The following is a 23,616-nucleotide window of genomic DNA, read 5'->3' on the forward strand; positions in this document are numbered from 1 at the left end:
CTTTAAACGGAAAATGCGACAGTGATTAGGATAATAAACCATAATACTTGAACTAGTTCGTTAGGGGGACTGTTGTTTTCTTAATCACCAGGTGTGATTGTGCAACTCTCTCCTTAGTATCCGAGCAGTTGTGGCGGGTGAATCATCACGCTTGCCATGAGAGCAGCCGTATAATTATATGCCATGATTAGTTTTGGATGAAAACATCCATCACTGTCAGCCAAACGGAATTCAGAAGTGGTGCTGGTGCAGCCTCTCTCTTTCTCTCTCTCTCAAACAAACACACACACACACACACACACACATGCATACCCACGCTTTTTTTAAATCACACGTCCTTGTTTCCCTGGCATCTGATTAGTACTCACACATTACCTGGAAACGGTGTACTCAACCACACGGAGTATGTGGTCGTGCGGTCCGATGGCCCAGCGCTCCTGGTTGGTGGTGTAGGACACGTAGAGCTTTCCATTCTTCCTGTAATTGGGGTGGAATGCGAGGCTTAGCAGGCCCCTTTCATCTCCGGCCTGTCAGTGTGGGGGAACCACAAAGGATCCAGAAGTTAATTATGTTCCCTGTTCTCCCACTCTGCCTGTGCCCCGTGCTCATGGCCAAATCCAGGCCCCCCATGTCCCTTTCTCTCTCCTTTTCTCTCTCTCTCCATCTGGGACCCCCGCGTATCCCCATGCTCTAAGAAATCTCCCCCTCTCTCTCTCCCTGACTACTGCATTACAAACGATTATTAAACATTTGACTCCAGGCAGCAATGCCACCCCCCTCTCAACCCAAACTGCCTCCCTCTCTCTGCCCCACCCCCCAGCCTGGTTATACGCGCTTGTCCTGGGGCCCGGGCCCCTGTGAGACTCCTGGGGCCGTCCTGGCGGCCTCTATTGTGTGAGTGATTTGTGTGTGTAATCTTTGGGGGATATCCGTGAATGCAGCGCAGAGTGGCTCAAAGAATTTATTAGCTCACTCGCAGTTCATAGACAACACAAAAGTCCAGGAGTCCTTCAGTCCCCCCAGTCCTCCCTCCTCATCCCCTCCCTCCCTACCCCTTCTCTCTTTTTCAAAAAAAGTCTGTGAAAAATCCATGCAAGGAAAAAAAGACAGAAAAACACGGTATAATAAAAGAGAGTGAGAGAGAGAACTAAACAAGGAGTGGGCTGCCAACTCCCACTGTCTTGGCAACATGTTTAGAAAACAGTGAAATTGCTTGTGTAGTACATAGCGCTTTGTTTGGCCTGGGGGCAGATTCATCAGTTGTCACTACTCTGGTGGTCCACTCATCATAGGCCGCTATAATAAGCGGCTATATCGTTTCAGTCCCAAGGCAAGGCAATCAGGTCGGGCTTTCTTTCTTTTTCCCCTCTTTCACCCAGTCTCTCTATCACCCATTCTGTCTTTGCTTTCTCTATTTTCAACAATAATAAAAGAAAGAATTCAAGGCTGAAGTGTTAAGAATGTGTTCAAATAGACTCTGACATATTTTTTGTGACATAAAAATGTCACAAAACTACACTGCCCATCTACCAAATAACACTGATGGAAACCTAACTCTACTTCAGCAGATGCACTAGATCCCATGCTGGTCTGTTTGAAACCCCCTTATACCCCTAGCAAGGCCAGAAAGAGCAAAAAAAAGCCTGTATACTTGACAAAACCATCGCTTCTACATTTTACACACAGTGATTAAATGCATGTTAGGTGAATCAACAGTGGCAGGAGGTTGATTTGAGTTTCACGTTTAATATTTGTCTGAAATGTTTTGTGTGTGGCATTTTTTAGGGGTGTGAGGAGAAAGTATTCCACACGCACCTTCGGGAGATTGACCCACATGCTGGATGCAGTTCAGATGCAGTGACCTGAATATCCCAAAACAAACACACACGGAGCAGGACGAGGCTGGAATGCCAGCGAAAGGCGAATGATCCCTGGCTGAGGACCACCAAGAAGTCTGCTCCTAACTAATGTAGTTTGAGCTTTCTCTAATGACCATTCCTCGGCAGAGTCAAGAGAACACACGGAAATCACACACCCCCATAAGAAACGAACACTGGCCTCACAAGCCGGCTCCTTCGGGTCCAACTGAACATTAACAATGATTAAGTGAAGGCAAACTCCAGACTAGCTTATGGGCCATTGATCACCTCAGCCCTACTGGGAAAAAGCTCTAGCAGACAGTTTGCTGGCAACTTCACTCATAGAGTAACTGGGAGTTCCTACCCTGTAACACAAATGTGTGTGTGTGTGTGTGTGTGTGTGTGAGAGAGAGATAAAGATAGCGAGAGAGTGTGTGTGTGTGGTTGGTATTGTTTTAAACACCTAAGGAAAGGATGTAGCCCCCTCTCATGTCTGAAGCTTTTTCTTTTGGAGAGGGGGCTGATACTGAGGTATGGGTATTTGGCGCCATTTTTGAGAGCAGGGAGAATGGGAGCAGGTGGAGATCTGTGTGTTTGTGTGTGTGAGTGAGAGTGTGTGTGTGTGTAAGCACGGGGGGTTGAAATATCCGGGTTCTTTACTAGAATGTCAGTGAAATTCCACGGGGAGCGGAATCGGAGCCAGGAGGAGGGAGCGTGGTGGTGTGCTACTGTTTTTTCGTCCCCCCCCCTTCCCATCTCTCTCCTCCCCCAATCCCACTGCGGGCAGCTGCCGGCCTTTGAGGACATGATGCATGGCTTGGCTGCTGTATTGTTGCTCTGCACCTTTTGATCCTTATTGGCTCAGGCCATCCCACAGCAAGAAGGCATTCCATATGAGCTGATTGGAGAAGAGCAATGCATGCCTACACACACACACACACACACACACACACACACACACACCCACACACCTACACACACACCCACACACACACACACACACAGAGACTCACCTACCTCAAAGGCAATCTGAAATCAATGCATGCCTACCTCAAAGGCAATCTGAAATCACAATCCCCTACACACACACACACACACACACACACACACACACACACACAAACACACACACACACACACACACACACACACACACACACACACACAAACACACACACACACACACAAACACACACACACACACACACACACCACCCCCTACACACACACACAATGCATGCCTACCTCAAAGGCAATCTGACATCTTTCAAAGATGTCAGCCGAAACAATGAAACTAGAGATCCACATCAAATCTCACCATCACCACCCCCTACACACACACACACCCACACACACACACCCACAGACACACTTCCACCTGTTGATACGCATTAATCCTGTGACAGGGAGGGAAACTTCGGGTGAAGATCACTATGTCAGAGCACTGGAGGGGGCGGGGGCAGGACAGAGAAGAGAGCAGGAAGGGTAACACTGTGAACAGAACGCCCCCCGATTCAATGCGCACTGACACAGCCTCTCTTCACCTACACCAAGACAAGGAGCAGCCACCCCATACACATGTATGGAGCAGGCACTGTAATGAGAATGCACTGCAATACATATCTGGAGGCCAGAACGAGTCCTTGAGGCTCTATCTCACAAGACCATACTGATAGAGGAGAGGGCTCCATCTACAACACTGGAGCTGTTATAAGTGACAGTGAGAGCTCCTTTACTTCTCTGTCTGAGAAAGTCAGACAGCTGTATGTGTGTGTGTGTGTGTGTGTGTGTGTGTGTGTGTGTGTGTGTGTGTGTGTGTGTGTGTGTGTGTGTGTGTGTGTGTGTGTGTTTGTGCACATGTGAGTGTTTGTGCACATGTTTTTGTGTGTGTGTGTGTTTGTGAGTATTGGAGGGTGGGGGCGTGGATGAGCAAAGCAGAGAATAACATGCTGTGAACTATTTGTTTCTGTAAGAAATGCTTCAGGGTGGTGCAAGACCCTGAAATACACACATGCACACACATACACATGCATGCGCACACACACACATACTAACACATACAAACACTTACAGCCATCTTATTGCCAGCAGATGTTTTCTTTGCTTTTTTTTTTAACTGGTGCTCTCAACAAAGTCACAACACAGAATCTTCAACACGCATTATTGTCTGCATTCAAATTCCGTCCTAAACGTGCCTTAGCTGACATGCAGCTCGTCAGGGCTTGAGCTGAAACACTTCACTGTTGCAGTGCCTCTGCACAAAGTGTCCCTGGCAACTCCAAGTGTTATGTGTGCAAATAGAGCAATAATATCACATAGATGAGTATCAGATATGATACGATTAGATACAATTACATTAAGACGCATCGGAGCAAACTCTACAGATGTGCGATGTTGGCAGAGGACAGTGAAGGCAACCACATCCCGTCTCTTCTGTGTCAGAAGATCCACTAATAATATATGAACAATGATGTGGAAATTACAATTGTCTATTTGCACAAGTGCATGAAACAACAGGTTGGGTGCGTATGTGGATGAGAATGTGTGTGTATGAGTTAGCGTGTGTATGTGTCTGTGTGCGTTCTGAATGTGTGTGTATGAGTTAGCGTGTGTATGTGTCTGTGTGCGTTCTGAATGTGTGTGTATGAGTTAGCGTGTGTATGCGTCTGTGCGCGTTCTGAATGTGTGTGTATGAGTTAGCGTGTGTATGCGTCTGTGTGCGTTCTGAATGTGTGCATTTCTGTCATGCTGTAACATAAATCCAGTGTAGATGTGCCAGTACGATTGTGCACTGTGTATGCTATTTGTGTGTGTGTGTGTGTGTGTGTGTGTGTGTGTGTATGCTATTTGTGTGTGTGTGTGTGTGTGTGTGTGTGTGTTTGTATGCAGGGTGGGGGAGTTTAGAGCAGACAGATAGTGTTTCATCAGAGAGAACACCCACCGCGCCTCAGGCCACATTGTTTCAGAGCAGCCTGACTTAACTGACTGAGCGTAACTGGGGATGGTTTGGGATGCCAGCGCTCAGAGGAAACACACAACATTAGAATCAAAGGTCTGATAAGGCTCCTATCTCTGGGCCTCCCTCACTCCATGGCTCCCGGCGGACCGTGGCTCTTCCAGCGGCACAAAGCCAGCCAGAGCCTGTTGACATGCAGGGTAAACATGGTCGCTGGTTTGGACCAGTGACCGCTGGCCCCCTGCTGCCAAACGCTTACAGAACAGCTCTCTGGGGGCCAAGCCAGGGCTTGAGACACTTCTAATGGGTGTAATAAGGGGCTTTATCCGCAAACAATTACATTTAGTCATGATAAGGGATCGCTGGGGGAAGGCTTTCCCGGCCGAGTTGTAGCGTGTGTCCGTCCGGACCCCCTCCCATCAAGATTTTCTTTCCTTGGAGGGAGTGACAGTAGGCCTGCGTCGTGTGTAAACACCCCCTCCAGCCCCCGCCTACTTTACATCCGGTACAGGATCTAAACAAGGCTCTCTTTTGTCAAAAAGAGGCAGTCTCTAGTCACCATGGATATGGGTAAACATCCGATACAAGCGATGACACATTGTTGGTGGTGACAGACATGCACAGCTAAATTGCACAGCTGCCGACGTGCGGATGGCAATCCTGTAATCACACGGTGAATTTTCGAGCCGTCTTGAGATCCGTGGCCACTAAACAGATGATGTTTCCACAACTGGCAGTCGACAGGACCAAAACAACCCCCTGGCACACCGAACATAACTATGTACCACTGTGCCAGCATGCAAGACTGCATTCAACACTGGAGTCCTGCATCCAAGGGCACGAAGAAATGACTGAATAAAATCCCATTCTCATTCAACCTCTGCCCAAATGTGGTAGAAAAAAAAGTCTGAAAGGAAAGGCTAGCGGTGTGATTATGTTTCTTTTTGGTTCTCTTTTGTGGGTGTGCTTCTTTCCCCAAACCTCCTTGAAGAAAGTGCTATCCTAAATTCAAGAATGGTAAACTGTATAATTTTGCTGTGGAGGTTGATCCTGGTTTATGTGTATGTGTTTTACACCACTGTCAATTGGAACTCCCCACTGTGGTATATTGGACATAATCCATTACTACACATGTCATTGTTGCACAAATTCTACTATAAATTCCACTAAAGTCCATTATGTGCATAGCTGGATCCTGACAGGGGTATGTGCCCTGTTTAGAACTGGCAAAGGTGAACGACTAATGACAGGTGTATGATTTGTGCATTGATGACAGGTTTGGGTTGAAATGGAAAATGACCAGAGGTCCTGGCTAGCAACCATAGATGTGAACACAAATTGAAGATTAAAGGCTAGGAAAAGTTTTGTGGCTGAGTCATGGGGAAATCTCCATCATTGCTGCCCATCATGCAAAAAGTAGTAGTAGATTAAAGCAACAACACATTTAAGTCCTCATATATCATGAATATACTATGGTTACGGGCCCTCCAAGGCACTGAGCCTCTTTGTAATATACCTTTTGTATCCCTCTCGTGTTAGTCATTAAGTGTATGTCAGACAAGTGCTGATTTAATTGAAGCTTGAGGTGCTATGAAGGCTTGGTGTGATGATTTCCCTTTCAGACCTATTATTAACTTACTGTGACAACACAGCACACACTCACATAGAGAGGCAAATACCCTAACACTGGGTCTGTGATAAGCTAACATGTTAGCAACCTATCCACAAGGATGATGGCAGAAAAAGAATCACCAGAAATGTGGAATACAATGTTCACATGGGTACATAAGTGATTTCTGCCGTCAGTGAATTATACACTTTATAAACATTACATAAACACTATGGTGCTTAGAAACGTAAGCCCTTCAATGACAGGTGTAGTACGTCTGCCTTACCTTCATGCCGCTCTGGACCAGCTTGTGAATGTCAAGGAATGGGTCCTTGAGCAACTCCATGGTGTGGGAGAGAATCCGCACAAAGCCCTCTTTCTCTAGAATGAAGAGGCGATGGGAGCCATCCCCACAATGCACCACTCCTACCGGCTGTCGCAACTCGCTCAACACCTCCTGCACGCAGTAGCAGTTGTGTTTGTGCTTCCTGAAAGCAAAACAGAGATGGGGGTCAAATCTTGCAAATGCAAGTTTCCTATCTTATCTCCAGGGTAGGCTCAAGAACTCTCAGGGCCTCTGGTTTCAGTGGACTGGTTGTTCTTAGACTCAGACTCCCTGTTGAGGTTGCCAAGTCTTTCAGTCATAACTCTCAACCACTAGACTCCACTCCATTACATCTCCTTATCCAGTGGCATTCCCATCTCTCCTGTCTTTCCTACATATTCTCCCTTCCACCTGTCCTTAGCCTCTTTAACCACCTGATTCCCCTTATGCATTGTGTCTGTTGGCCCTTTAACGATTGATTTTTATGACTTTTTAGTTTGTTCTGTTTTTTGTTTTTTTGTTAACGAACTACAGCTTAATATTATTAGTATTATTCCAATAATTACATGGATGAGTAGTTCTTAGGATCCTCACAAGATTAGCACACGCACACAGACACACACACATACACACACACCGAAGAAGGCAGAAGAAAACACACACAATGTATGTGTTCTTTTGAAAATGAGAGACTCTCCAAGAAAACATATTCAGACCATTTTGAAACTATGTGCAATATAATATATGCGTTGTATGAACTTGACTCCTCCAGGATTGGCAGGAGCCACACATCACTGCAAGAGCACATTTAATCCATCTGAAGTGAGGAGGGCCTTCAAGCTGTGAAACAAGTGTTCCATAAACCACAGCTTCCATCAGATGTGGAGGAGCTCGCCCAGACCGCGCATTAAATAACACACATGGAAACAAGTCCTCAGCATAGGACACACACACACACACACACACACACACAGAGACACACACACAAACACACAGACACACACACACACACACACACACACAAACACACACACACACACACACAGAGACACACACACACACACACACACACACACACACACACACACACACACACACACGGCACTGGCTAACAGTCTCTGAAAAGGTTGACGTTTTCTATTAGGTCTTTGGGTAGTTCAGCCGTACACGTGTGTGTATATATCTATGTATGTGTATCTGAGTCTGTATTGAAGGATAGAGAGACAGGGGGGATTGTGTGTATTTGTATGGTCATGTTGATAGACCAAGGGGAACAGGCGACGTGTGTGTGAGTATGTGTGTTTGCGTGCGTGTGTGGGTGTATGTCAGGTATCTCTTCCCTCATTTCCTGTCTGGGCTGTGGTATGATGTCATGGTAACATGTCATGGCAGATGTGAGGGCCAGCTGGAGTATGTGCAGTGTGAGGTCTGTGGAATACAGTGTCAGACGACTATGAGACAACACATTCTCATTAAGGACATGAGTAGGACACCAGTCAAAATGGCGTGTCCACAGAAAATGTATCTGTATGCATCGGCATGGCCGCACCAGTAGTACAGGGACTGCTTTAATGTTTCTTTTTGTCCAAACCCATCATTTCTGCAAAGGAATCGTACTAGGACGCGCTATACACGGAGAACCATGTTATTACAGTAATGTACAGTGAATTAATGATACTTGGGTAACAACAGCTGTTTCATTTTCCACCAGTTGCCTTGTCCATGTATGCAATTATTCTTTCATCTGATGATGGTGACCATGGTGATCGTGTACAAACATGCCCTCCCTCTCTGTCTTGTGTACAAAAGGTCAGAACTCTCTGGCCCTTAGCTAAGCGCGCGCTGTCTAAGCATTTTCATTGTGTCATCAAAGCTGGCCTAACCCTCTCTTGAACCAACAGAGGGTTTAGGGGAGTACAGGAGGCTTATGTTGGGTGGGGGGGAGCTGAGCTGGGAGCAGGCAAAGGCTGTGGGGTCATTCACACCTACCCTCTGGGAGAACACCCCAGTAAACTTTGCTTTCCAATGCTTATAAAATTACATACCAGAAATACATTTTTGAAAGAAAATACTAATGTGATTGAGCCGCAGCAGCAGTCAGCCGTTGCATACCGTAACCTATGCAATTACACGGATGCTAATACTTCGCCCTATGAAAGAAAGGTTAGACTCTCCTACCATCTGTTGGATGAGCAATAAATATAATCTAACAAGGCGCAGGGCGGTGATTCTCTAACACCACTGACCCACTGACATTCTGGCACACAAAGGCAGACAGCACACAAACTGCCATTCAAATATTAATCAGTCAATGTTCAAAATTAGTTGATGGTCTCCAATCATTGTGTAATGCACCTTATCTAGATCTAGGAAGAACTCGACTACTTTGTTCCTCTGAAGAGTTTCTGTTGTCTTTGCCACAGTCTAAACTACAGCAAGAGACACAATCAAGACTCTTTTCATTAGTGGGACCTCGGTGCCGATATGACCTACCTAGTGCTATCCGATCAAGTGACAGCCACGGTACATTCAAAAAGTCACATCACTTCATTTGTTAACCACAAACTATGTGTGCGCATGTGTGTATTCTGTAGATGAATGAAAATGACAGCAATATTATTACAAGGAAACAGTGTGTTAGTTACAGTTTTTCTCGATTGATTACATTCAAAAACTGGAACTTATGGCACAATGACCACAACCTGTAACTCATGTGCCAACTCCCTAAACCAATTCTGCTAAACTATAAGCACAATTATGTGCTTTAGACACAGATTTCAATTGTTAACCGCACTTTCTTCAACTCACAACACACAATTATCTGCTTTAGACACAAATTTCAATTGTTAACCACACTTTCTTCAAAACACTAAACACCATCCTCTCTACTTTGCACACTTCATCAATGCCAAAACCTCCTTGTGTTCAGACAGAACACACTGCTATTCAATTGGCAAAACTTCCATTTCCAAGGCTGTTGTGCAATTTGAAATCAAAGCTTTAGCAATATGATGGCCACAGGTTAACTCCTGGTTTGGAGAACAATTGATGGCAACATTGAAGTGAGAGGTGATCAGAAAGGCAGAGGAGTGAGAGTAAGAGGAGGAGGAGGAGGAGGAAGAGGATGAAGAGAAAGAGCAAGAAGGAGAGCCATTACAGTTTTTCTCGATTGCTTTCACACATTTAGCGAATCATGGGTCAACTTAATCTAATGCTCACATCTTTTTTGCACAGCAAGAGTCTTCTCTGGCGAATGGGTTAACTATTTCTCATTGCTTTCACACAAATTTCTTTGAGTTTTAACACACTTTTCAAAACAGTTAACACACTTCTCAGAGAAAGACACGAAACCTAATTGAATAACCATGTCAACACATTGCAAACACCTAGTAGCAGCCAACTGAAACTGCTCTCTATATTCTAAATATCGTCAGCACCTGTGTGAACTCTCTGTGCACAACTAATGAAGTAGTTCTCAACCTCTAAAAGAGGTAAAAAGATTGAAGTTGATACCAAGCATGGATCGAGGAGGCCGCCACCAACAACCTCAGCAAGGACTAGGACGAGGACAAGGAAGAGGCCGTGGTAGGGTAGAGGGGCCCCTGTCAGGGGACGTGGCGTTTGTGTAAGATGCTCTAATGAAATTACAGTAGGGCAAGAGTCATTGATCACATAGTCAATCATGACATCTCCATGAGAGAGGCTGGCCAAAGGGTTCAGCCATACCTGAGCCGTCATACTGTGGCATCAATTGTTTGTACGTTCGGCAATGACAATGACACTTTGCTGGCCTTTGCAGTCAATTTACTATACTGTGTTTCACTGTATTTGCACTCTTGGCAACAACCATTTCTATACTTTTGTAAAGTGTGTTGCCACAATACAATGTAGTACTGTAGTTTCACTAAAGTAATTTACAACATATACGGTAGAAGTCTGATTACTGTATATTTACAGTATTTACAGCCTATTGCACTATTTTTACAGAATCAACACACTGGCCCACACTGGTGGCAGGGGGAGAATGTTCACTGCAGAACAGATTTGACCTTTTTACTGTAAATTGAAACCTGTCATTTTTACTTCTTACAGTATATGTAATGTGGAAAAATGACTGCAATAAATATTTTTGTGTCAGAATCTTTGCCATTTTGTACACAGTAGAACAAATGTAAATCAATGGTGTTGACAGGTCCTTGTTTAGAATATCTTTTACATGTATAGTATTTACGTAGCAATACAAAAACAGAACAACAATATTTTTCTGTATACAAATTTTCAGATTTCAAATACTTTCTGACAGTATATTGTCAAGAGTGCTCAGTACAAAACCCAAATTGTAGTATGTTGTCAGTGGTAAAATAGTCAATACTGTGAGGGTGTTGCACAAAAGTTGAAGTGATGGTTTCAGAGGTTGATATTGATAGCTGTAGTTTGAGTTTTGTTATCCATTGTTAAATAAATGAGAAAACCCACATTTTCAATTGAGCACAAATTGTAGGTTTTGATGGAAATGTTTGGTTTTGATGGGTGTGTGATAAGTTTTGAGAAGGTGGTGTCATTCTGCAAACATCATAAAGTGTTTTGGTCGTTTCAGCTTCTGTTAAGGGCTGTGTTTGAGCTGTTTTGCAAAAGTAAACAGTGAATGGAAAAATGTGCCAAAGCAATTGAGAAAAACTGTATCTCTGATGGTTTGACCATGCAGGAGGCTGGCCAGAGGGTTCAACCAAATATAAGCCGATTCTCAGTTGCATCCATTCTCTGGACATTCAGAAGAGGGAATAGGTAAGAAACACTACTATGACAGGAAAACACTAGTTTGAATGCCTTATCAGGAGCATAGTATTCTTGTATTTTCCATTGTACTGTATCTGTAAAATTACGTAAACAAATACAAAGTGCAACCATTGATGACCAAGACTAATTCCTAAACATCAATACAGTGAGCCTAGCCACAGTGGACTGTGTTCTAAGGCGGAACACCTTGAGAATAAAGCAGGTGTACAGGGTGCCTTTTGTCAGAAACTCCGACAGTCAAACAGTTATGCTATGACTATGTGCAAGTAAGTCATATACATTTCCACAACTGATTGCGTCCTATCAGCACTGACACATTACTGTACTGTATTGCAATCCAATCCAATGTTACAGTTTTTCTCGATTGCTTACACACATGAAGCATGCCTCGTTTTCTCAAAACTCTAAACACAAATCCCTAAACCACTCACACAAAATGCAACAACATTCACAACACTGTGTAGGTCTATTTCTGATAGCACATTGTCAATATTGTCTTGAGCTAGAACAGGATGCAGTAGTTTTTTGTCCTTTTTTATTTTACATTTTTCTTTCTTTTTTTTGTTGACTGTACTGGCCTATATCCTATTGTTTGTTCTGTGCAAATCATTTACACATTCATTTGTGTTTGCTGTGATGTATAGGCTACAGCACTTTTGGAAAAAATAAAGAAATATTTTAGTTGTTACTGTATATTTGTGTGTTGTTTTATATTTGCGTAAAAACATTATACAGTTATATTTTACTAAAGGAGTAAGCGTATAGTAACATAATGTTCCTGATAAGGCCTTCATACTGGTGTTTTCCCATTTCATAGTAGTGTTTTCCATTGAGCACATCAGTGTTCAATCGATGCTTAGAATGTGTACTCATATAATGGGCTGTGTTTGTCATTAGAAAACAAAGTACCCTTTTGAGGTGACATAACACTGTTTTGAAAGCAAAGTTGCCTTTTGCAGGATGTATAAAGGGTTTTGCATTTTGTGTGAGTGGTTTTGGGATTTGTGTTTAGAGTTTTGAGGAAACGAGGCATGCTTTCAAAAAATGTGTGTTAGCAATCGAGAAAAACTGTAAATAGAGTTGAAATGTGAGCTGACTAACAGCACAGCAAATTCAAAACTAATTTGAAAAACAATACAAGTACATACTTTTACCTCTACACTGCAGTACACTAAATCTGTTGTATTTGGGTTACCTGGGTTCAAGTACCTGTATTGTCTCCAAAGATTTCTCAGTAAACTCCTTTTTGTTCTTTAAGACATGTGTCCTTGTCAGTTTTGTGCTGACATATTTATTTGATGTCAGTAAACCATATGGTGTGCTGTAGAATTATCAGCAGTTGTATTTTTGTTACAGGAGTTGCAGTCAACATTTTCACATCTCCCTCATCAGTAACAAACCTGTTTACCAGTTTTATCATATGTTGGCTTGCTTGGCGAATAGAATAGAATACAATGTGACAAACGTTATTCGGTCTGTTTGCCGATTACAAAGCAACCCTGATGTCTTCATCTGATCAATACAGCTGCAGTGAAGTCATTTCGGACAGTCTATTCTCACTCATGAACTGTAACGTTAGAGACTATAAATCTTTGCTGGCTTTCCAGGTGAGCTTATTTGTGTTTGGACTTGCAATGCTATTGAGTGTTAAACATGAGCCATGTGAAACCATGTGAAACCGAGAAGGGGTACGAAAGCACGCAAGGGGCACGCAAGGGGCTCTTGCGCTTGCGTGTTTCTGAAAACGGACAACCATAAATTGAGCTTAAAGCGCAAATAACGTTAACAGATTCGTCATACTCCTAGTGTTTAAAACTGTCATTTAGTAGACTAAAAGTTAATTTAACAATCCGTATCACAATAGCCAGAAGACGTGGTTTTAACAGAAGCCAACAGCACAGGCGAAGACTGTTAGATATCACAGCAAGCTAATGTGGGCTAGCATAGCATGATAATCGTTCCCTGTAGTAAGTTAGCTTAGTATGTGTTGACTGGCACTGAACAATTGCGATTGCTGTAGCTAACTTAGCTTGCTACAAGTTACCTTGTCATTTCTTGAATCATGACAAACTAAATGTAGGCTGTGTTGGCAGTTCATTTATTTAATGAATTCGATTTAAATGTTACGTGCAGATGTGCAGTAATGGGTTTGAATGGCTCGGTGGGAGCATTTGCATCAGATGTAATGGATGGTTTTGAATCGTGCTGGTTGGAGGTGTGAGAAACGAACAAACCAACAGTAAAAATAACAAACCTGTTTATGTCCTCAATTTTCTCATCCCCAAGATAGTTGGAGTCTGGCCTTCGCACTCGCTGGAAGTCTGGGAAACACAGGCCTCCATCTCTCCTGCTGTAGTACTGGCAGAACTCATCCACATCTGCCTGAAAAAGCTCTGCAAAACACAGACCGACAAACTGAAAACCCAGCCAAAACGATAACCCCCCTCCCATACACACACTCATCCCATTTGAAGCCCTTGACATTCTAAATGTTCCACCTCATAAAATCAGACCAAAGTGGACTATTCATCATCTGTATTACTAATGTGTACCAATATAATTATAGTATATTAAAGACTCTGGTGAACCATAACAATTTCATTTATAAACTTAATTTATGACAAGACCAACCATTTGATACATATGGTTAATTATACCAGGGGCGGCTCATCCATTAAAGCAGATGAAGCAGAACTTGATACAAATTCTCAAAAGTGAATAACGACACGCATGGATTCAAACTGCGTATGTCTGTTACATTTAAGGATTAATAACTTGCTTGTGTTGCTGCATATTGTATAGAAAAACTGACAAAGTAAGCTGTACAAACAGTGGCCCCCACTGGCCAATTAAAAAAATGACATGAAGTGCATCAAATCTGAACAAATGGTGCTCCATGGCTAGACAGATTTCAATAGGTGTACTCTATTTTTGTTATTGGTCAACAGACCTTTTGTCTCAGGCTTTGAAGCGCCAACCTTGCGTGTTCATGTAAGATGATTGACAGTGGGTCTGACAATTACAGTGTCTGATCACTATCATAACATCAGGGATGTATTAAGGGAGGAGACAAATCATTGACGGGACAATGAATGGGAAATAGGAGGTAATCCGTAATGATAAACATGGCGAATTTGAAACTGGAAGTCCAACCCTGAAGTTTAAAAAGCCATCATTAGAAATGGCATAACTGATGTTTCGCCTCCTTAAAGTCTTATTTGAGCGGTTTGCTTTTAGCAAACATCGACATGGTCGACAGGATCCTTACATTCTCACGTTCTGTGAGTTATGAAGAAAAAGTGCAGTTTAAGGCCAATGGAACCACGATCATCACATAGCCGTGGTGTCATCTTTGCTGTCGCACCAGTGTGCGTGCTAACAGTCAGAGTCCATGGTTGATTTTACTTTAAACTATTATCACGTTGCAGCGCATTACTATAAACATATTTTTATATATTGTATTTATCTATTTTTTATTTTATTTATAATTTTATATGGTTTATGAGAGACGTAGAATTAATCACTAGGCAGGGTTAATTTAGACAAAAAATTATTCAGCAAAGGAAGGAATATGTAGACTGCGTGTTTTTTTACCCTGTGGGAAACTATAAGACCACAGGACAGAAAAGCAGCAGCACTGCACAGTGGCTTGTGAATGAGTTAGCTAGCTAGTGTCAGCTAGCAAGGTAAGAGAAGAGGTTTTTCCCAGGCAAGCTCCCACAAACATTTTTTTTCCACTGTCATTAAATCACAGGTGACTAACATTTTAATGCCTTTTGGATAAGCACCCTTCGTAAATTGGGGCTTTATTAGTCGCACCTGATCATTGTGTAATTAGGCAAGTTAGACGCATCTAAGGGGCTTTAAAATTAAAATGGTGTTTGAAGTATTTTCTGTTGTTGGCTCACACATAACCATTCAACACACTTACGGCTGGCTCACACAGTTGCGTTGCTTGACGGATGCTTGACGGATGACGGAGGGCGTATCTGGCGCATGGGGTTGTGTTGATAACGGAGACGTTTATAATGAGATTGACAGGTCAACAACCAATCAAGCCGTGAGCTACCTTGTGGGTAGTAGCATGCTAACATTAGATAGCTGGTTCAGACACCTCACAAATCCCCTCAGAAGTATTTTCAGTCTGTTACAATAAAGGGGTTTTTACATTGTACAGTGTCTATTTTTCAGTAACATTTAAAAAATCTAGGCAAAAAGGGTAGAACAAACAACTTATATGTACAAATACGACCATCTACGGAGTTTGGTCCGCCAGCTTTTTTTTTCAGCGTCGCGCACTTTAGATATTAGCATAAACGCGATTTTAATGGCTAGCGCATGCGCTCCCGTATTTCCATAAATGCGATTTGATTGGCTGACGCATGTGTTGCCTCCTGAACTTTCGGTGTAAGCAACGCAACAGAACGCAACGGAACCACAATTCAGCAACAGATGGCGTCACCCCGTTCAAAGTGAATAGGGATTCGTCAGCGTTGACAGATCAACGCAACCGTCTGAGACAGCCGTTAGGCTAGGTGAAAATTGACAATTATCAGTAGGAATGTGATCATGTAATGCTTGAATGCAGAAATATGTGATACCTTGAAGGTTAGTCTCAATTTCAGAAGTCACCATTTAAGGGCTTATTTTTCAAAATGTTCTTCTGGGGGAGCATGTCCTCAGACCACCCTAGCTTTCTCGGATTCCCAATTTTAAGCTTGATACTCGGTTTCAACTACCAGCCGCCAATGAATAATACCTACAGCATACGGTGAAACGGTGTGAATCTAAATGCAAATCTATACACTTTTAATTATAAAGGTCACTGCATCTACATGCTTCGTGTGCGTGTAGACTACTGTGTGTGGGCGTCTATGTGTGTATAATAGTGTGAGATTCTAATAAGGAGGCCAATCATTTCATTAAGAGCAAGGAATCCAAACATTCCCAACTGCAAATAAATTATCCTGGCCGGCCAGTGTTAACTGATAGTCTTCCTTACTCCATAGTTGGAACCCCGGTTAAGCACCACCCTTATTACTTTTGGAATGGCTGTGTGAAACTTGCCAAAGACAGGGAGCTTCGGTATCACTTTCAGGACACTGAGAAATTCTCCCTCTGGGAGCCAGCAGACAGACAACATTATTTCAGAGAGTTTCTAGGAATCGCCTTTCTCACTCTTACTCTCTCTGGCTGAGGATAGGGCAAAGCCTCCAGGGGAAAAGCATTAGTGGAGGATCTTAAAAGGCTGGCACGACCTAAAAACAACCCTGTTGCTATCGTTTCCCCTATTTCCCCCCGGCTAAACCCTCAGAGAGGGAAAAGAGCAAACACGCTGGTGATGGAAACACAAACACAGTACACCATCCTGCCTTTCATCTGTTCACACACACACACACATACACACACATACACACACCGTCACAAGCCATACCAACCATAGATGATAGGGCATCAAAATACAACCAGGAGATCAAACACAAACGCCCGCATACACACACACACACACACACACACACACACACACACACACACACACACACACACACACACACATACACACACACACACTCCACACAGACAGAAGCACACTGAGGGGTCTGAGTTTAGTTCTGCTTTGCCATTGACTGTGATTGAAACAGCTGCTTCATCCCGTCTCTAAATGTTCACATGCAGGTTATGTCCTTTAGCGCCATCATGGGTATTGTGCGCATCATAGAGTACAGTGAACTATGTGAGACTGCAAGGGATCTAAACAGTGAGGATGGATGTTAAAGGGCCCAGGATCTGTCACTCCAGTGATAAGTGCATGGATTGATGAGGGCATAACCGGAGAGGGGTGTCTTCACTGCTGAAGGACATTTTAAGTGTCCTGTAAATGCTACTGTTTAAGGTTTGCCCACCCATCTGGACTGTGTCTGTCAATGTTAACCTAGTTCTGCAGACCGGGAAATGTTTCATGTGCTTTTCTGCTGCCATAGATTACTCAGTTTGAATGTAGAAAGTGGTTTACCGTTTTGTTTTTAAAGTTACCCTTAGCCTGAATGTTGGAATGTTTTGTTGGAATGTTCTGTTAGAAAAGGTTTTTTAAATCCATATTCCCTAACATTGCTGCCCAAATCTGGCAATTCTAGACAAAAATGCTCATTACAAATACAGTATGGCAAGACCAAGAATTAGCACAGTGAGCCCATTTTTTTCAGCACCTTTTCAAACTCACAGTTTTATTGTGATGCCCAGAGAATAGTGAGAGTGAGAAAACGCGAGAGAGATGGAGAGTGAGAGAGAGAGAGATGGAGAGTGAGAAAGAGAGAGGGAGGGAGAGAGATGGAGAGTGAGAGAGATGGAGAGAGAGAGTGAGAGAGATGAAGAGTGAGAGAGAGAGAGCACTCTGGCCACATCCCCAGCACTAACGTTATACTTCCATCTGGTTATCTTCCAAAGCAACCTGGGTGGCCACCCAAAGTACTTGACATCTTGATGCACTTCAGCAGTTTTACATATACACAACCTTTGTAGAAAAATAAATGTGTCATTCGTCACCACATATGCTGATTTGGAGGGTGGGGGTGGGCTGGAGAGGGAGGGTGGACTCTTGGCTCTGGCTTCTGTTTTCTTGCTCTATCTCTCTGAGGCTTTACTGCGGTCAGCTCACTTATGGCTGCTGTTTTTTCTTTCTCTCTCTCTCTCTCTCTCTCTTTTCCTTTCTCTCTGTATGTCTCTCTTTCTCCCTCTTCTTGTATCTCTGTCTCCCGCTATGTCTAGATCATTTGAACCTGCAGCGGGGGAAGGATGTGTGGACACTTTCTTCTGGAATGCCTGTGAGTGTTTGATTTGGGGTGGGCCTTTTTATCATCCAACTGATGTGCTGTGTGTTTGTGCATCTCCACTGATGCAATCTCCAGGTAATGCTCTGATAGGAGAGATGCTCTGCTGGGTCAGGGCCCGCTGCAGTCTGACACCATCAGCTGGAATGTAGGTTATAGCCCACACAGGTTACTGTTCCCCTTCTCTTGTGGCCTTTGTCCAACTGAAGTGAAAGTTGTAATTGTGTATTTTGAACCTCTTACTTGCCTTTTGGTTCAAAAGGCGTATCGTGGCAGGTTTTTTTTCCCCACTGTACTGATTTACACAAGTGAAGTCCACAAGACAAGAACATGGGGGAAAGAAAATGTTCCCTTTGTCTCTACCTCTGAAGAGAGGCCAGTGCAAATGATGAAGACAGCTACAAATATTTAGAGAGTCATGAAACTGCAGGGCTGGAGCTGGCTTCACCTGCTGCCAGAAGGCATCTCTGCCTCCATTACGATGCATTCTTGCAGACTGAATTGTAAAGAGGAGAGCAAGAACCCGCTTTGGAATGCCAAGGCTTAACTGCTTAACCAATTAATCAAATGCACTTGCCTCATTAGAGCTTGCCAGCATCTACCAGCCATTAATCTCTGTGTGTGTGTGTGTGTGTGTGTGTGTGTGTGTGTGTGTGTGTGTGTGTGTGTGTGTGTGTGTGTGTGTGTATGACAATACATGTGGATGAAAGATAAAGCAAGCAAGAAAGAGGGGTAGTGTGTACATGGTGCAATGAATGCTAGGGTGTATATGTGATGAACTCTATTAAGTGTGCTCTAATCTTAACATGACTCATGCCCTCACTGATGCAGTAAGCGGCTGTCTTATGTTTACCTGGAACATGTCCTCTGCAGGTGTAGTAGAACTCCCTGCAGTAGTCATGGCACAGCAGGGGCAAGTCTGGTTCCCGGGAAGGCACAGCTGCAGCTCCGTTGGGGGTGTGGAAAAGCATCTGGGCATTGGGCGAACAGCGGGCACATCTCAGCTCCTCTAGCAGCCGGGAACATTCCGTGTTGTTGGTGGAGAAGGTCTGCATCATCGTTGCCACAGACAAAAAAAATATGGGAGGCATGTTACATAAACTATTTCTTTGGAAATGTTCAACTGCTGTCAAGTTAGAGGTACCTGGCACCACATGACATTCAGAGACACCACAAATGTGAGGTTTGATCCGTTTTTTTACAGGACAAACAGTGTTTCAGAAAAAAATTGGGAAACCAAATAAGGATTTTGCCAACCTTCTTCAGTCACTAAAAAAAGGTAAACAAGTGATTAAGGCTGAGAAAATTAGTGGGATTACTTACATAAGAAATTAGCTGTAATAAAATAACAATGTAATCAGTCTTTATCCCATCTTTCATCCTCCAACACTCACACACACTCCACCATCCCCCCAGACATGTGCTGTGGCCGATGCTGCCTGCTGGGGCTGGCGAGCCGCTCTGTGTGAGGTCCATGTGTAAACATCCATTTCCAGATAGACAGGCCCATCGCTCCCCACTATGCTATCAACAAATTAGCAGTCTGTCCAAGTCAATTAGCCCAGCAGAGCTCTGAGATGGACGCCCACTACTCCCCACAACCTCAGCCCCTTCCCAAACACACACACACACACACACAACCACACAACACACATACGTCCAACCTGCAGCCCCTGAGATGCAAGGAATTAACACCTCCTCATCAGGCCACCCTGAAGAGTCTACGTCTCTCAACATGCCAGCCTGGGGGCTACTGAAATGATATCAACACCCACCAGTGGTCCAGCCTAGTGCCCTGAAGGTCCTATAGAGATAAAGTGACCACCTTAACCATGGAGGAGGCTGCTTGAATAGTGCTGATCCTGAGAGCAAACCATTTTGTGCAATGGGACTTGTTGTTCCTTGTTCATTGGTAGTAATGATCAGACTTTCCCCTGTTCCTGCGCTATGGTCTGTCCCCAGCTTCTCTGTAAGATGGTGGGTCTCCCTGTGGTGGTAAATTGCCCATTGAGCTGGTGTGCCGTGGACTGGCACATGGGCTGTGGAGAGCAGCATTTGTGCCCTCTCAGCCATGCCCTGTGCCCATATGTTACTGGGATGGGCTCCAATGTTGCCATCACCCACCTACAGAACAAGAGGGCCGTTGTTTGTTGTGTTGTAAAAAAAAAGAAGAAGCTATTTCTCAAAAGCAGCACACCAGCCTAACTCTCTTTCTCTCTTCTGTCTTTCATTCTCTGGTTCTGATCTGTGTTGAACTCAAGAAAATGAAATGGCAAAAGGGAAAGGGAAAAAAGTGCCAAAACGGCTTTTAAGGCATATGGTACACTGTTTAACATTAAAACAAATAAAATCAAAAACTTGAGGGGATCGATTTATTTTCTATGGAGGGGATGAATTTGACGAAAGAACCCAAGAAAGGGTCATCTCCTCATTAATCCAACATGACAGATATTCCCTGACAAAAATTCAGAGCCAACACTTGTAACCTTGCTGTAAACATAGAGAGGACATGCTCAATAACATACATGTTCACACATTAGGAGCAGAATCAAACTTCCATCAATTTCACCTAGGAAAATGGACTGATACATTTATTATGGGAAAATATTAAGGAAAAATTTGAGGGGCAGCAAATGGTAAATTATTTCTTATTTCTCCTGTTGAACTGAATCATAGCCTACGTTTCCTCAGTGGACCTGAACCAAACATAGCCTATGGGATGACAGCCTTCTTGAGAATACTGGGTTGTCATTCACTCGTCAAATCATGGGCCAAAAATAACTCATCACCTCTGACAATAATCATAGGGAAGAATGACATTGCATCACTTGGTGTGTGTGTGCGAGAGTATGTGCATGAGAGAAAGAGTGAGTGAGAGAGACAGCATGCAAGTGTTGAAGGGAAGTGAACGAACAAGAGACAGCAGCATGTATAACTAAAATGCCTAGAAATTCCTTTCAATTCATCTCTTCACAAAGCAACATAAAGTAAAATAGTTAATGAGAAAAGGAGGGATGAGGCCAATAAATCCTCACTACTCTCTGCACTCGGGTGTTAAACAGCTTAACCCAAAGGCTTTGGGTCCTCTGGGAATATATGCTGGTGTGGAAGAGGGGGGTCGCACTACCGCACCGAACACTCTCTAAAGGCTATAACACCAAGGCTGAATGATGTTCTCCGGCTTCTCCCATTAGTGAAACCAACAAACACAATGGTGTTGTTGTTATTCTTTTGCCATAAGCAAAAAGCCTCCGTGTGTGGCCAGTGTAGTGGGGAGGAGGAGAAGTCGACTCCCTTTTTGTTCTATTGAGTCTTTTTTGTTTTCGTATTTGCATGACTTGAGAGAAATTATATGATGCAGTATGGCTTTTTGTCACTAAACAAAGTTTAATACCACCCAGTCACATATGTGAATGTGTTGAAGCTGTTTCCACGAGAATACAGCTATTAGGCTACTACTCGCGATGTCGACCAAAAAGTGATTCCGTTTTACCCCTTACGGTATAAGTCAAAGCCTACGTTTATACATGTTTACATTCAATATCCAAGTGTCACATCCAATTTATTAAAATATAAGAACAACTAATCTTTTCGCGATAAATAATGCCTCGAATAGGCTGCTCACTACCTGCTGTTTGTCTTGATTTCAATAACAGTTGTTATTTCAGATGCCTTACAACGATTAAAACACTGATTGCAATAGTATGCTAGTGAAAACAACAAAAACCGAACAGTTTACAAGCGGTTCAAAGCATCGTGTATTTCCATGATTCACGTGGAAGTTGCCGGACCAAGACACTAGCATCCACGCTCAAGCATTTGACAATATGTTGACCAAGTCCTATTACACCAAAGTCGTGCTCCGCTCACGCGCAACATCTCACAGTTAAACCATCGATAACCATGGTAACACGGCAACGCTCTGAGCACGCTCAGCAAGAGACTACTACACAATTGCATCCTCTACCGTGTTTTTTATCTTACATGAGTCATGGCCTGTCCTACAACTCCCATGCGTAGCTCACGCAGGGGGGCTGCGATATCAGTAGAGCTTGAGGTCAAGTGGGGGAAACATTCGGACAAACAGCATGTGCGAATACATTTGTCCATAAAACGCATCCAACCTTGTTAGTAATCACCTACATTCCTAGAGACATGAAACTGAACCTGTTAAACAATCATGCATTAGGATGAAGGTTGAAATAACAGTATATTAGAGCTAAACCACAGTTTTTACGTTGCAAAGGACACTGAAACTAGCTCAAAACGTAGCCAACATACCCTGGCATCGCGCCGGTGAAGTATTTGAAAAGCAGCTCTCCGGTTGGGGCAACAGGACACGCGAGGGTAGAGCCTGTGGCAAACCTCGCTGCCGCTGCCGCTGTCCAGTGACAGTTTTCTGTCTCTCTTCTTCAGGCGCTTCGGCAGGCTTCCATCGTAACATCTCCTCCTTCTTGGACTAATTTCTCCCTTTTCTCCACCGAATTTCGTGTCTCCGCATTCCCACACATTAGCCGCAATAGCCAACACAAGCACGATTTTCAAATGCTTCATATTCAAATAAACACAGCGCAACACCAAAGTGCGACTGGTTAATAATTATCCAAGACGTCCAACTGCGAATATCCAGCGGATAGTATATAGCCTATATGTTTACGCTATGTTAGGAGCCTCTTTTTACACGGAGGTTACAGTGAAATAATTTAGAAGGGTACGCTATAGACATTAATAACCTAAATTAAATATTCAAGAAACATTAAAGATTGTTATAAATTTAGATAAATTAATGCAAGTGCTGGTTATGACGGCATAGCTCATTATCTTTCTTGTAGCCTACAAAAGAAAACATCAATAAAAGTGTTAAAAAAAAACACAACTAGTAGATATACAGGGATCCTAATAGATCTCCTTTTCCATTAGTTAAATTCCGTTTCTGCGCAGTGGTTGGTGTGGTAAGTAGCCTATGGCACAAAAAGTAGCACTAAGTTGTCTCTGTCTCACTAGCTCTTCGGGCCACTCACATGTTTCTCTTTCCTCCTGCTTTTTAACCAGCGCGCGAGATGGGATGCGCGCGCGATGACGTCATCTGTGCGCCGGGAGCGCGCCTTTGCCCCATGTCGTCTGCTCGTTGGTGGAGTGAGGAATTACCTGTCAGTACTAGATGGCTGGAAGTGTTTGTGTGTGTGTGTGTGTGTGTGTGTGTGTGTGTGTGTGTGTGTGTGTTTCTGCATTTGTGTCTTTCT

At 43.5% G+C, this 23,616-nt stretch overlaps 1 protein-coding gene across 1 annotated transcript in view; it reads right to left on the minus strand.

Moving 5' to 3' along the window:
* LOC105903536 (hedgehog interacting protein) overlaps window positions 1-23,413 on the minus strand; it is a 38,658-nt gene extending 15,245 nt beyond the window's left edge. Inside the window, exons 1-5 of the mRNA XM_012831304.3 lie at window positions 22,655-23,413; window positions 19,227-19,422; window positions 13,801-13,939; window positions 6,711-6,912; window positions 376-527 (exon numbers count right to left, since the gene is read on the minus strand). Coding sequence (XP_012686758.1) covers window positions 376-527; window positions 6,711-6,912; window positions 13,801-13,939; window positions 19,227-19,422; window positions 22,655-22,927 — 962 coding nt within the window. The 5' untranslated portion in view covers window positions 22,928-23,413. The remainder of the gene's footprint in view (window positions 1-375; window positions 528-6,710; window positions 6,913-13,800; window positions 13,940-19,226; window positions 19,423-22,654) is intronic.
* Between the last annotated feature and the right edge of the window lie 203 nt (window positions 23,414-23,616).

Source organism: Clupea harengus, chromosome 22, assembly GCF_900700415.2.
Source record: "Clupea harengus chromosome 22, Ch_v2.0.2, whole genome shotgun sequence".
Classification (NCBI taxonomy): domain Eukaryota; kingdom Metazoa; phylum Chordata; class Actinopteri; order Clupeiformes; family Clupeidae; genus Clupea; species Clupea harengus.